The sequence below is a fragment of the Trachurus trachurus genome, assembly GCF_905171665.1.
Source record: "Trachurus trachurus genome assembly, chromosome: 2".
NCBI lineage: Eukaryota > Metazoa > Chordata > Actinopteri > Carangiformes > Carangidae > Trachurus > Trachurus trachurus.
Window position 1 is genome coordinate 11,349,067 of NC_139914.1, and position 13,507 is coordinate 11,362,573.

The 13,507-nt window shown below is 39.9% G+C and overlaps 1 protein-coding gene across 3 annotated transcripts in view; it reads right to left on the bottom strand.

The window, feature by feature from the left end:
- The window catches only part of LOC310999257 (sodium-driven chloride bicarbonate exchanger-like), a gene marked incomplete at its 3' end in the record, with an annotated part of 48,158 nt that overhangs the window by 19,832 nt on the left and 14,819 nt on the right, over positions 1–13,507 (bottom strand). For all 3 annotated transcript variants that reach the window (XM_083989590.1, XM_083989589.1, XM_083989588.1), the window contains exons 3-9: positions 11,567–11,648; positions 5,311–5,454; positions 5,030–5,171; positions 3,980–4,140; positions 2,969–3,157; positions 772–860; positions 296–453 (exon numbers count right to left, since the gene is read on the bottom strand). In XM_083989590.1, coding sequence (XP_083845716.1) covers positions 296–453; positions 772–860; positions 2,969–3,157; positions 3,980–4,140; positions 5,030–5,171; positions 5,311–5,454; positions 11,567–11,648 — 965 coding nt within the window. The remainder of the gene's footprint in view (positions 1–295; positions 454–771; positions 861–2,968; positions 3,158–3,979; positions 4,141–5,029; positions 5,172–5,310; positions 5,455–11,566; positions 11,649–13,507) is intronic.

A 13,507-nucleotide genomic window follows, 5' to 3' on the forward strand; every position in this document is an offset into this window, starting at 1 on the left:
ATTTTTTGTACCTTATCTCTATTGTCTCTATTTGTTACTGAATCACTTTGCACTTTATCTCTTTATTTTTTTCTCATTTCTGTTCATTTTGCTCATATAACATTGATTATGTATGCACTTTAGCTCTTTTTTTTTTCTATGTTTATTTGTTAGCCATTGAAATTTGTCTTGCTGTAATTTGTTATAGGGGTGGAACTTATGTACAAGCCAACCGGCTTCGTTCCCTCCTTGCACCATTGAATTTAAATGTGTGCTAAATAAATAAACTCTAAACTCTAAACAGACCGAGTCGTACCTGGTGGTGATGGGAACCTCGGCCAGGCCGTTGAGCAGCACGGCGGGGGCCAGGCGGACAAACGCCACCACGGGGCGGTCTAAGAATTCCAGCTCCCCCACCAGGACGTTGGATGCCTCAGCACCAGGAGGGATCTTCTTCATGAAGTGGAGGTCAATCTGTGAGACGGAGGGAAACCAGAACAACACTAAACCTCTGGACAAGAGAGAAGTTTATTTTGTTAAAATATGGTTTGATAAAGAGGTAGAAATATTGTAGAGAATCATCTCTCAATGAAATTTCAAAATAAAAGCTGGATCTGACTCCACACAGGAAAAGAAAATAAGCTTTACTCTTCAGTTTCCCAGGGCGAGAAGCTCACGGCAAAGATTTCACACGTAACCCAATCTTGGTTAAATATTAGTTACTAGTTCTATGTGCAGCTATCAGTGTCCGTAGATAAACAGCAGGCTCGGCGGTGGGTCCGGGCCGCTCACCTTGCTGAAGTCGACGGCGCTGTTTTCCCGGCTGACGTCCTGTTTGCCCTCGTTGTTGGCCGGCTGGGACTGAGGTGAGACCGTTTGGCCTGTTCATGGGCAGAGCGGGAAAACCAACAGCATGTCAGTTTCACAGAGGCTCGGCCAATCACAACACAGATTTCCCACACAAAGACAAAGGGTCTCCAGTGAGCGACTGCAGGCTTGAGTTACATTCTCTGAAAAACATGATACAACAGTGAACTTTTGCTGCAGGTGCTGTACCTTCATTAGTGAAGGTTTAGCCTTAATGACAAAATATACAATATTGTATCTTTTTTCAGAGTATACAAGTGAGTTAGTGTCATTTTAAGATTATCTAATAAAAAATATCAGTAGTGCAGAGGTGATTTTAGGTTAAACTTACTCTACATTCAAGTTTAGCAAACTAAACAAGGCGCAATCTTTAACTTTATTTTGAAATTTACACACATCAACTCATTAATTGTTTTTTTTAGTTTGATTTAGTTTTGCTGGGAAAAAGTCAAAGATTGCTCCTTTTAAAAATTCAGTTTTAAGTCATTTATTGTGATGTGAATACACAACGTTGCAACTAAAGGTGACACAAAGGGAGTGGTTTTTCAGTGAGGGTGCAATACTATTACTTAAAGAAATAGTTACAAATTCACTTTTTTGCCAAGACTGATATCACTTATGGAAATCATCTAGGTATGATACAACATGTTACTGAGCTTGTGCATTATAGCTTAAATACTTCTATGTCCACACTACTAAACTATCTCTACCAAGACAAGTGTTTTAGCTTCGTATCAGAAGCTCAAGCTATCTGTGTCCATAATAACACAACTGAAAAAACATATCACATGACCAGTCATACATACTGAACATGTGCGAGACAGTGTAAACAGGAAGCAGGAAGCTGACTGCTTTTCAGAAAATACAAAACAGAAACAGAACAACAAAGTCTAGCTAGCAAGCTAGGCTAGCTAAGTACAGTAATAGCTACTTCATATTTAGCATGAGTGGTATCAGTCTTTTCATCTGTGTATAAATGCATTTGTCAACTATTCCTTTACATCCCAGAGGAAACAAAATGGAGGCTGTGTTTTTTGCCATGAAGTTAATTTACAGCTAATCTATCCCTCTCATTGTTACATTGTTATGTGATGAGTTTAGAACATGGTTTCTACAGTAGATCTGCTTTGGTGTTTAGTCATGAAACACACGGCCGACAACAACAAGAAGCAGAGAGCATCATCATGAGGATACTGCAGGTGCACTGCACCACATCCTATTGGGCCTCATAAATCTGCCAGGAGTTTTTTTTCTAAGATAAGAAAGTAGATGCATACTTAATGCCATCTACTTTTCTTTTTTTGGGAGTTGCTTTTAAGTCTCAAAAATAGAGCAGCTACTGTAGAACATTTTAGGCTGTGAGCTTTGCATAAAAAGGAGGCAGGAGAAGTATTTTTTAGTCTTTTCTTGACTGCACATAACCCATCTGTAACCTCTCATGACGACACTCTCCCCTTTATGTGTTCCTTTACAGTACGTAAAACTACAGCTACTTTCTCTAGATTTTTAGTGTGTGGCGCCCGCTGGTTGCCTGTGAAACTGTCCTGCTCTGTGTCGTCCTGTGAGATGGGACAGTAGCCTTGAGCGACTGCCTGAAGGACACTAAGACGTTTGAGCTTAGTCTCGCCAAAGGGCAGCATGTGTGCGGTCACGTCGCCGCCATGGCTCCCGGAGGAGCTCGGAGGTGATGGAGAGGTAGACGGACACGACATGCAGCACACACACTGTGGCCATGCCACACGGGGGGGAAATGCTTTTTTGGGTGAAGCTTTTTCAGGCACACACTTGTGAGACTTTATGGTTTGATAGTAGAGGCCGTTTACTGGTGAAGTGAAAGACACACACACACATGCACGCACACACACATGCATAATACATAAGACACACAACACAGAGAGACACAAACAAACAAACAGAGAAATTGAGATATCAAACAGCAGGAAAACAGTAACACACTGGAAAAATCATGCAAAGGATTACAACATTATACACAGAAACAACACGGTATATATTTACATACAACAATTATATGGTCACAATGGAAAAAGCAGAGAATTAGCTATAGATATGTGTGTGTGTGAGTGTGAGTGGAAGTGCAACTGCAAACAGACCATTTGCTCACCATTCTTGTCCATGGAGTGAGGCTCAGACTGCTTCTTGCCTATGTCAGCGAAGGAGCGGACGATGGGGATGCGGTTGGCCAGTTTCTTGTGGTTCTGGTGGTGGTGCTGTTTGAGCAGGGCCTCGCGGATCCTCCTCCGCGCGTCCTGACCCACTGGGCCCGAAACCTCGTGCTGATCCAGAACCATGTCTGTCGGGGAGGGGGAGGGGGAGGGGGAGGGAAGGGGCAGATGTGATGTTGGTTTCCATATTACTCCTCCTCAAACAGCGTGTGTTCATGTGTGGCAGCCAGCGCAGCTAAGCTGATTATTTCAGGGAAAAAAAACAAAAAAAAACAACCCACTGCTGCTGATTTAATTGCAACGAACCGGGTTATGGTTTGCTGCCCTCAAAAACTAAAGCACAGTTCCCTAATTCCTTCCTAAACCTGGTCAAATGAATTTTTAGATTGTCGGCCAAGCACATTTCTGGACCGTCATGCTGATCTGACCGACTGAAATGGTGATTCTGTGAATTAATGCTGAAATAACAAAGTGGATCATATGATGTGGAATTAATGTAGTATTAAGTCAAGCTGTAAAAGAAAGAAATATATGGATTTTGGTTTGTGTAGTGCAGGATATTTAAGAAATACCATCCAAATTAATTTTAATTCTTTACTTTTACTGCAAAATGTTGGGCTAACATGCATAAAAACTATGTTATGTTGTATTTTAAAGCTATTTATTGCAAAACATTCCATAGCATATTAGCTATCATAACACTAGCCTGTCTAGTTGCATTGTGGGTGATGCACAGCAGGCGCCAATTTTTGAATGTGCAACAAAAAAGATAATACAACGGACAACTGCATGATTTACACAACAGTCTCATATATGTAATGCTAAGTCAGCGGAGAGCTTGCCTGTATTTTACACTAATAGTAATATTTTGTTATTATCCGTAATTAGAGTGAGTAATGTTGGAACTAGAGCCCTGAAGAACTCAACACATATGACCCCAGTGTGTTTACCTGCGATCTCCTCCAGTGAGCTGGCCCTCATGTCCAGCATCACGGTGCCGTTCATGATGCAGCTGCGGAGCTCGAATAGACTGTGTAGAGACAGAGTGGCTACGTATGGTTTACTCCACCGCTCACCACCGTCCTCTACATCCTCCTCAAACTTCAGCCACCTGCATAAGCAAACAGGAAATAAACAAAAAAATGAACATTTGTGAATGACAGACGTATTTTCCATTGGAACTAAGTTAAGGAGTTGATGGATATGGGGCTGTAATAAACAGAATCAGGGCCGTTGTATAGGGGAGAAAGGTGATGATAACTCTAGGGGCCCAGCGCCCAGTGGGGCCCATAAAAAACCCCAGTAGTCTAATCTTTGTATGACTGATTTATTCTGCGTAAGACCCTGACTAATACTCATGGTACACTGTAAAAACTCAACATCTTTCCAAGAATATTTGTCTTATTTCTTGTCCAAATGTCTCATTTCTAGTCAAAACTAATCTCTTTTCACTTAAAATAAGACTCATTACCTAAAAAATTAACTTGTTTTTAGATCATTTTCACTTAAATTCACAATAAATAGAAAAATCTGCCAGTGAAAGTAAGTTTTTTGTGCTTGTAATAAGGAAGAAAAACTTGCTCCACTATCAGATTTTTTCTACTTATTCCAAGTGAAAATATGCTTGAAAGAAGTAAAAAGTGTCAAAAACAAGCTACTTTTAATATGATGTGTCTTATTTTAAGTATAATGAGATTTGTTTTGACTAGAAATTACATTTTGACTAGAAATAAGACAAATATTCTTGCTAAGATACTTGAGTTTTTGCAGTGTAATGCTGCATTAGCATCAAAACAAAGAAGGCTAAATAAAAAACGATAATACATACGTAGTCTAAGAAAAAAAAAAGGAAAAGTTAGGGGGAGGGGCCCACTTTAGTATTCTTTAAGGGGGCCCAGAATTCCTAGCAACGGCCCTGAACAGAATCACAGTCTCAGGTGTGACAGAGGAAACTAAACACACCGCAGCTGTCCAGAGTAGACCCAGCCCATGTGACCAACCTGGCTGTCTCTTTCCACTCGGCGTCCTCGCCCTCCCTGAGACAGATTTCATCCAGCTCGGTGAACAGAGCGTGAGGGATGTGCTCCTCGTCGCCGTCCTCTGTCCCCAGGAGAAACTGCACCCTCTGGGCCGGTGTGTCTGCTGCGGGCGGCGGGACACGGGGAGGACGGGGTATTGATCAGGAGAGGAGGCGAGGGGAAGGGAAAAATAGAGACGTTAGCAACAGAAATAGGAAGATAATGAAGATGGCTGCGTGCGAGAGTCCATCTTGGACACTTACTGTGCGAGGGGGATTCTCGTCCATCTTCGGCCGAGGAGTCCCTTTCCTTGGACCTCTTCCTGTGTCTGTGTCCATGGTGGCGATGGCGTCGATGTGACCTCCTGCCCAGGGGCACATGAACCCCGATGTACAGAGTGCGATGACCTGGGAGCAACACAGAGGAAATCAAGTTCTGTCCTCCTATTCATTCTCAATTCTATTATCTTATCAACTTCATGTTTTATTTTTACTTTGATACATTAACAAGCTTCTTATTATAAGTAGGATATGAGGTTTATTTTTTGGCGAATGTGGGGATCATTATGTTTAAAATAGTGCAGAACACATAATGAGATCTTGGCCTGTTACTATTCAATTAAATCAAATATCTAAAGCAGTCATTCCCAGTCAGGGATACTTGAATCCCAATTTGGCAGGACGGACTAGGCCGATGTGAAACATTAAATTAAATTATGTTTGGTTAAAAATTATATTACAAACTGAGTCAGCTGTAAAACCAGAGCTATAGGTTTGATTGAAAGTGTGTGAAGTCTGGTTAGCAAGGAGGTAGGTCTGAACAGGTTCCTAAGAATAAAATTTGAAAAGTGAAATAAATAATTGAAAAAATGAACTGATTAATAGTTGGAAATAGTTAGCTGAACATAAGGGATGAATGGTTATAAATGATTAGCTTAAAGTAATAGATAAACAATTGATAAAGTAGCTGGAAGAAACCGACCAAGCTGAAATTGTTAGCTAAATGTAGTGGATTAGCAATTTAAAGTGTTGAAAAAATGTTTAACAAATGTTAATGCAACAAATTTACAATTAATAATGTTAGCTGAAAGTAATTAACAAAATTGAAAATTGTTAGCTAAATTGTTCGCTATTAAAAGTGTTAGCTGGAAGTAAATGGTTGAAAATGTTAACTAAAATGACTGGATAAACAAATGAAGAGGTTAGCTTGACGTAATGCATAAATAGCTATAAAGTAATAGATGAACAATTAATAATGTGAGCTGAAAGTTATTAAAAGTAATGGGTTAGCAATTGAAAGTGTTAGCTGGAAGTAAATGGTTGATCTGTAAGCATTTTACACATCAAACAAAAAGGATGGGAACAACTGCGCTAAGAATTCATCATCTTTTATGATGTGATTTACTTCTGTTAACACCAGAGTATAAGAACATTTAAAGTAGCTCTAATGCTCAGTAAGAAACATTGATTTCTTAAACAGCACAAACTGAAATGGAAACAAATTGGAGTAAGGAAAAATTCTGCTGGTGGCAGATGAAGTGCGTCAGAGACAATATTTAATAAAATGTATTTGCAAACAATGAATATATATGGTGGGCGACTGGAAGCAAAAAGGCCCAGCTGCACTGATGTTGAATAAAACAGGCAAAATAAGCAGCGGAACATCCTATAAAAGCTGTGTTTGGAGATAATTGCTTAGAAGCACGGACTGAAAAAGCTCCCGTTTTAATTACGCACATTGCTTCAATTATGTATTACTCATCGTGACAAATGCAACATAGTACCATCAAACCAAAATACATATCAGAGGGTTGCGTACTATTCCAGAGGTCTATATATATATACCTACTGCACTGAAAGCCAAACAACCATCCAAATATCAGCCTCACGAATTGTAACAGAAAGAAGTTCAACATGTTATTATGAATCATCAACCAACATCTGTACTTGATTGTGGCATAATCGGTATGAATTCTTATAATAGATTTTGTGGGGCGATTTGGAGGTTGGTACTACATCAACATAAGGTCCCATCAGTTCATCCTTCAGGATAAGTGACTGTTGCTAAATTAGAGGACATTAGCATTTGTGATAGTGGGACGGATGGACACAGAAACCAGAACCATACTGGACCAACAACTTTGTGAGTGAAGATTGGAAAAGAAAAACCATGACTCAGCAGTTAATCTGCCAACCAGACACAGCCTCTGTCTGTGCTTAAATAAGGAACCATCATTGTCTTAGAGGAAATTGGAATTGATTTTATAATCTCATAAACAGGGGTGTTTTTATTTTAAATCAATGCAACAAATAATGAGTCTGGGATTATGACAGGATATAATAAAAAAAAAAGGGAGCACAAGAATCGCCCTCTAATGTGTGTGTTGGTGTGTGTGTGTGGAGTGGGTCAGCATGAAGAGAATCCGAGTTGACTCTCTCCTCCCGAGCTGCCTGACCGCTGCTTCCTCCCCGCCGGCCCTGGGCTCAGAGGCCGGACACAGACAAGACCACTGGACACCCTGTTCTCTTCATCCGCCTATTGCCACAGCGTCCAGCATAATGTGACACCCAACCGATCCATACCCCGGGCCATTCGATGCTCCCGATCTGTAATGTACTGTACTGTAGGCTTGATGTGTCCTGTTTCTACAGTGATTAAACTGAATCTTTTTAAAGGGATCATTGCTGTTAATATAGTTTATTCTACATGTTTCGTCCTCTTCAAGTTTCAGGCTGATTTGTACGGATGTGTGACAGTGTCATCTTACTGGCTGACCACAAAAACCCTGATGAGAGAATCTCTTTTTTGCATCTTCATCATTTTTAACCTCTGTATCTTCAAAAACCCAATAACCAGGGGAATGCACATGTAATTGTGGGGTGCGGGGTCTTATGTCTCATGTTTTTTTTTTGTTTTTTTTATGTTCTTATGTCTCTATGTAATTGAGGTGTATGAAATGTGGGAATGTATGTTAATGTATGTAAGTTGCACTTCTCGAGGCCGCTCTGTACGAAATGGTGAAAACAATTTTCCTTGGAAAGGACAAATAAACTCATCTATCTATCTATCTATCTATCTATCTATCTATCTATCTATCTATCTATCTATCTATCTATCTATCTATCTATCTGGAACTCCTTCTGCCTTATAAATAAATGATATTTATTATAGATTCATGATGAGAAATCTCTAAATATTTCCTCAGCTGAGAGGGAAAACATCCTTCAATTGTTTTCACTTGCTTGGAGACATGACTAATCACATCACAGCGCGCTAATCAGATCTGGGCGATGTGCAGACATAACATGAATCACCTCCAGTACGTGACGGCGGTTGAAAAGCCCGACTCGCTCGGCATGGGCAGCCATCGCCCAGGAGAAAGGTGAAGCGAGGAAACTGACTATATGTCAACGCGTATCAGCAGAGTGGGAGTGGATCTTGTTCTGCATTAGCGGCGTTAAAACCAAAGCAAATCACCGTGAATGATGGGATGCTGAGCAGAGCAGGGAGGTAAAAGAGGAGAGACTTTCACGATAAAAGGCAGCAGCAGCCCAGCAGACAGCAGCAATACGGCGGCGCAGCAAAACATAAGGACGGAGCTGTAGAGTCGAGATTTAAAGTTCATGAGTCAAGACTCGTCTACAGAAATAGCTCTCCTCCTCCTGCAGGCCTCCACTACTGCTGATGTCATGGGATGTCTTGTCTCTTTTCTCTTGCCTCCCCATCGCGGCGGTGTGTGACGGTGACGCGCTCTCAGTTATCACGGTCCATATCCTTGAGTATTCGTGTGTGTGTATTCATGTATGTCCGGCTTTACATGGCCATTTAGAAAAGTCAGGGCTGAACGGCCGCAGGCTGCAGGGGCTGTACAGAACAAACTCTCCTATCTACATTCACTGGCTTATATGATTTACATTGATGTCTTTTCTATCTACATAAAGACTGTTTTATTCAATAATAATAATATCATTATTTTTCCATAACCACCAGTCCTTGATGTCCCGTTTAATTTCATATGACATATTCTGTATTTCTATATCTCATATTCTAGTTTTCATTTCTAAAGAATAAAACTTGCAATGTTTAAATAGAAAGAAAGACATTTGCTCAGTGTCTCTCAGTGTCTCTCTTTTGTAATATTAAATACCGCTGTAGCCTATCTCCTGCCATATAATAAATAATCATAATTAAAAAACAATATATTTCATATCAACAAAATAGAATATGAAAAATACAAAGTTTGTGGTTAAGATTAAGTATTATCATTTTATTATGTAAATCTCAATACTTATTCACTTTTATACTCTACTTATGGCTCTTATCCCGAGGATATAAATCTCTAAAAACAGATACTGTACTCCGAATTTGTTTCTTTCTAAGTCCTTAAACAGATGGTTGTTGTAGGTTTTAACAAGCATCACTCAAACAGGATGAAACGGTGCATCTGTTTGGGGGCTATTTTCAGCGGCGGATCAATCCACATTTCATTCTCCTGTGAGTACGTAGTTCTGGCAGCAACAACATGCTGAACGTTGGACTGAGTCTAAATGTATCATTGTGCTTTGCTTGGTGATGCAGGGACATGTCACTGTGGGTCACTGATGTGTTTTTAAAAGCTTCTGGACAACAATGAAGCCCCAGGCCACAGGGAGTTTTATACATAAACAGGAGCAGGTGGATGTACAATATGAGGATGAGGAGGAGCAGTGGAGTTTGGATGGAGATGATCTTCTCAGGGTTCCTACACATTTTAAATTTCCAAATTCCATACTTTTTCCAGACCCTAATTTCCGGACTTCCACTGCAAAAAACTCAAAATCTTACCAAGAATATTTGTCTTATTTCTAGTCAAAATGTAATTTCTAGTCAAAACAAATCTCATTATACTTCAAATAAGACTCATCACATAAAAAGTAGCTTGTTTTACTTCTTTCAAGCAGATTTTCACTTGAAATAAGTAGAAAAATCTGATAGTGGAGCAAGTTTTTTCTTTCTTATTACAAGCACAAAAATCTTGCTTTCACTGCTTTCATTTTCCTACTTATTTCAAGTGAAAATTTGTTTGAAACAAGTGCAAATTATCTAAAAAGAAGATAATTTTTAGGTGATGAGTCTTATTTTAAGTGGAAAGAGATTAGTTTTGACTAGAAATTAGACATTTTGACAAGAAATAAGACAACTATTCTTGGAAAGATTTTGAGTTTTTGCAGTGTCTCAGTAAAAAAATTCAAATAATTTGTGACATTTGAGCCAATAGATGTGTTTCATGCTAATAAATTATGCAATTAATTTGTTTTCATTATTCCGAATTTGTATGCCATTATGTAACCATATAATTTCCAGGAGATTGTAGCTAGGTAGCCTACAATAGCGCATACAAAATGTGAATAAGACTGAATAAGTATTAAGATAAATATATTTCCATACAATAGTTTCCATTTTCCATACTTTTCAAGACCTGGAAATGTATAAAATCAAATTCCATATTATTCCATACTTTCCATACTTGCGTAGGAACCCTGTCTTCTCCTCCTCCTCCTGTGTGGTGCTGATGCAGCTGACGCAGCGTTACCACGGCACCAGACAGGGAGCACAGTCATTATAGCCTCAGTCATCCAAATATGAGAGTGTGTGCTTGAGATGAAAGCAGCATCTCACCGGCAGAGTGTCACAATCAAATGACATCTCCGCAAGCGACAGAAATACGGCGGATGCTGAAAGGGGAACTGGGTTTTTTTCCTCAATGGTCCTTTAACTTTTCTCCACATTCCCACACTTTGTTTATTTACTAAAAAAAAGACTTGAATTCCTACATTTCCCAGGGTGCCTTTTAAGCAAAGGTGGTCTTTTTTTTTTTGCAACTGGATCTTGTGTCTCAGGCTTCATGCAGGCAACCAGCTGAGTATGAGCCTGAAATCATGGTCTCCAGAGGTTATACAGGACCGAACAGTAGATATAGAGTATTTTTTTCAATTTCCTTCTCCAATTTTTAATTTAATGTCATTAACCGTCAAAAAAAATCAAATTTATTAATGAAAAACACAATTATTACAGCAGCATTTCTTTTTTCCAGTATCTTTCTAGTCTATCTTTTCCTTTGGATTAGCAAATACATAAAAACACTGCAGATTCTCCTACTGAATCTTTAAATCTTTTGAATTCTGGTTTAGCTCAGCCCACTTCCTGTTTTGGTTTTGCCTCCTTGTCTATTCAGGAGTCTGTTGATACAGGATTCATCATCCGTCTGCTTCACAATGGATGAAACGCTGGTGAAAACACATGTGCACAGAATGAAGCCTCTGATGCTGCAGAGCTCACATCAAAACCTCAAAAAACATCCATTTATCCACCCGTCATTCATCGTACAGCTGGACAGGCATGTTTTCTGATATCAGACACAAACTGCTGATGAGCTGCATTATTATGGGATGTGTAGGATGGATTCAGCCTATTTGGAGAGTGGTGGTGGTGACTGTAACTCTCCGCTCTGTGTTGTAAATGTTAATTCAGGAGTTTTACCTTCTAGCTCTTCCTTCTCAAAGTTGGTGTTGAGCATGGAGCGAGTGCCCCCGCGGTCCACCACTGCCTCCTCATCAGTTCTCTGTAGTGGACACACACACATAGACTCATTACTCAGAGGGTAAAACACAAGAACACACTTAAAGCAGAAGTAAGCAGAATATTTGTGTTAATATAAGTCTTAAATAGTTATATCTTCCGATGGCAATCACTTCTATAGAGTGTTTGGTCTGAAACACGGGTCTGTCAGTCACTCTGCTCTGCTGTAAGCCGAAGAGAAAACTTTCCTGGGATCCTACAACCTTTATCCAATGAGGAGAGAGAACGGCATAAAGGGGCGGTCCTCTCTGTGTGTGCAGCCAAGGGATGCGCGTGAATGTGGTGACGTAGGGACCGTTTAGCCAAAACCACCGGATCGCTTACTTCTGCTTTAATAATACTCTCAATAATAATGCTACAATTTGCCAACAATCACCATTTTCACCAACATTCCCATCTAGATTTATACACACTATGAATGAACACCAAAACATTAACACATACAACCAAAATAAGATATTAAAGGGTAAAATAAAGGGTTTTTTAAAGCGTATTTTGACTTAGTAAGTTATAATTTTGACTTAGTATGTCATTATTTTGACTTAGTTAATCATTATTTTGACTTAGAATATCATGATTTTGACTTAGATCTTATTTTTTTTCCATCAATTGACAGAAATGGGCTTCCATAGAATCCACGTCCACAGCTTTCAAAATATAATCCATTCCATTACAAAATAATCATTAGCACTTATCATGACTTGTTGATAGATAATGATGGATTTAAGACTTTACATGAATCTGGTCATTTGATACGATACATTCACATGTCCTGATGTGATTATTTTCCATATGAGGCTTAACAGTACAAATGTGGGATCACTATTTGGCAAGAAGCAGGCTTTTGTTATCTAACAGTGCTGCCAAATAATCCATTGTTATAATGTTTGATCATCTTTTCATGAGTGTTAATGTGAGTACATTTCCCATCCCATCCCTCCGTGTTGATTTGATTGACAGGTCGGTTCAAGGAGGCCTTCTGTCCTCACTGAAGCAAAATCCATATTTCATCTAGATGTTATGTTACATAAGAGAACACAGCCCCCCCCCACCACACCACCATCATCACTACCACCCACCACTACCACCTCCTCCTCCTCCTCCTCCCCGCCTAGTGGGACGATGTGTCCTGGAATAAACACATACACACACGCACAGAAACTCATTGCATTGTAAAGCTAACTTCCACTGACTGTCACCATGGCAACCAAAAAAAAGAAAAAGCAAAAAAAAAAAAGCAGCCTATTGTGATTTTGAAAGCTCATCGTCTGATTACAGTGTGTCTGAGTCATGGTTTGGATGAGAACGCTCCAGTGTGTGTAAAAAGCCTTAAATCATCTCCACAGTCGCGGCCGCCCACACCGCTGACAGGCAGCAGCGGGCTCACAGGGACCTGGAGGTGCTGCACATGCTGGATGTGTGGAGCGTGGAGGGGAACAAAGAAGACGGCTGCTAATGGATGCATGCAACACAGCAGCGCCTCCATGATTATATCAGTTATGTACCGTAAACAGCGTTCAGAGAGAGAGAAAGAAGGGCTGGATCATCTGAATGCTTACTCTGCTTTTTAAAGGCCCCATGGCATGAAAAATGTGATTTTGGTTATTTTGTCGTGCTTGGGGAGGTCTCTGGGCCACGTATATACTGCCCCATGCATCAAACTGGTCATAAACGGAGAAACACACACCGCCCATTTGTAGGAACTGTCTCTTTAAGACGAGCAGATAGCACTTCCTCCTTTCTGTGATGTCACACACAAGGTAACTCCGCCCACCGTGACCAGTTTTTTTTTTTTTTTCAATTTTTATGAATGCAGCTTAGGTTTCAGTTACTTGCCTGTGA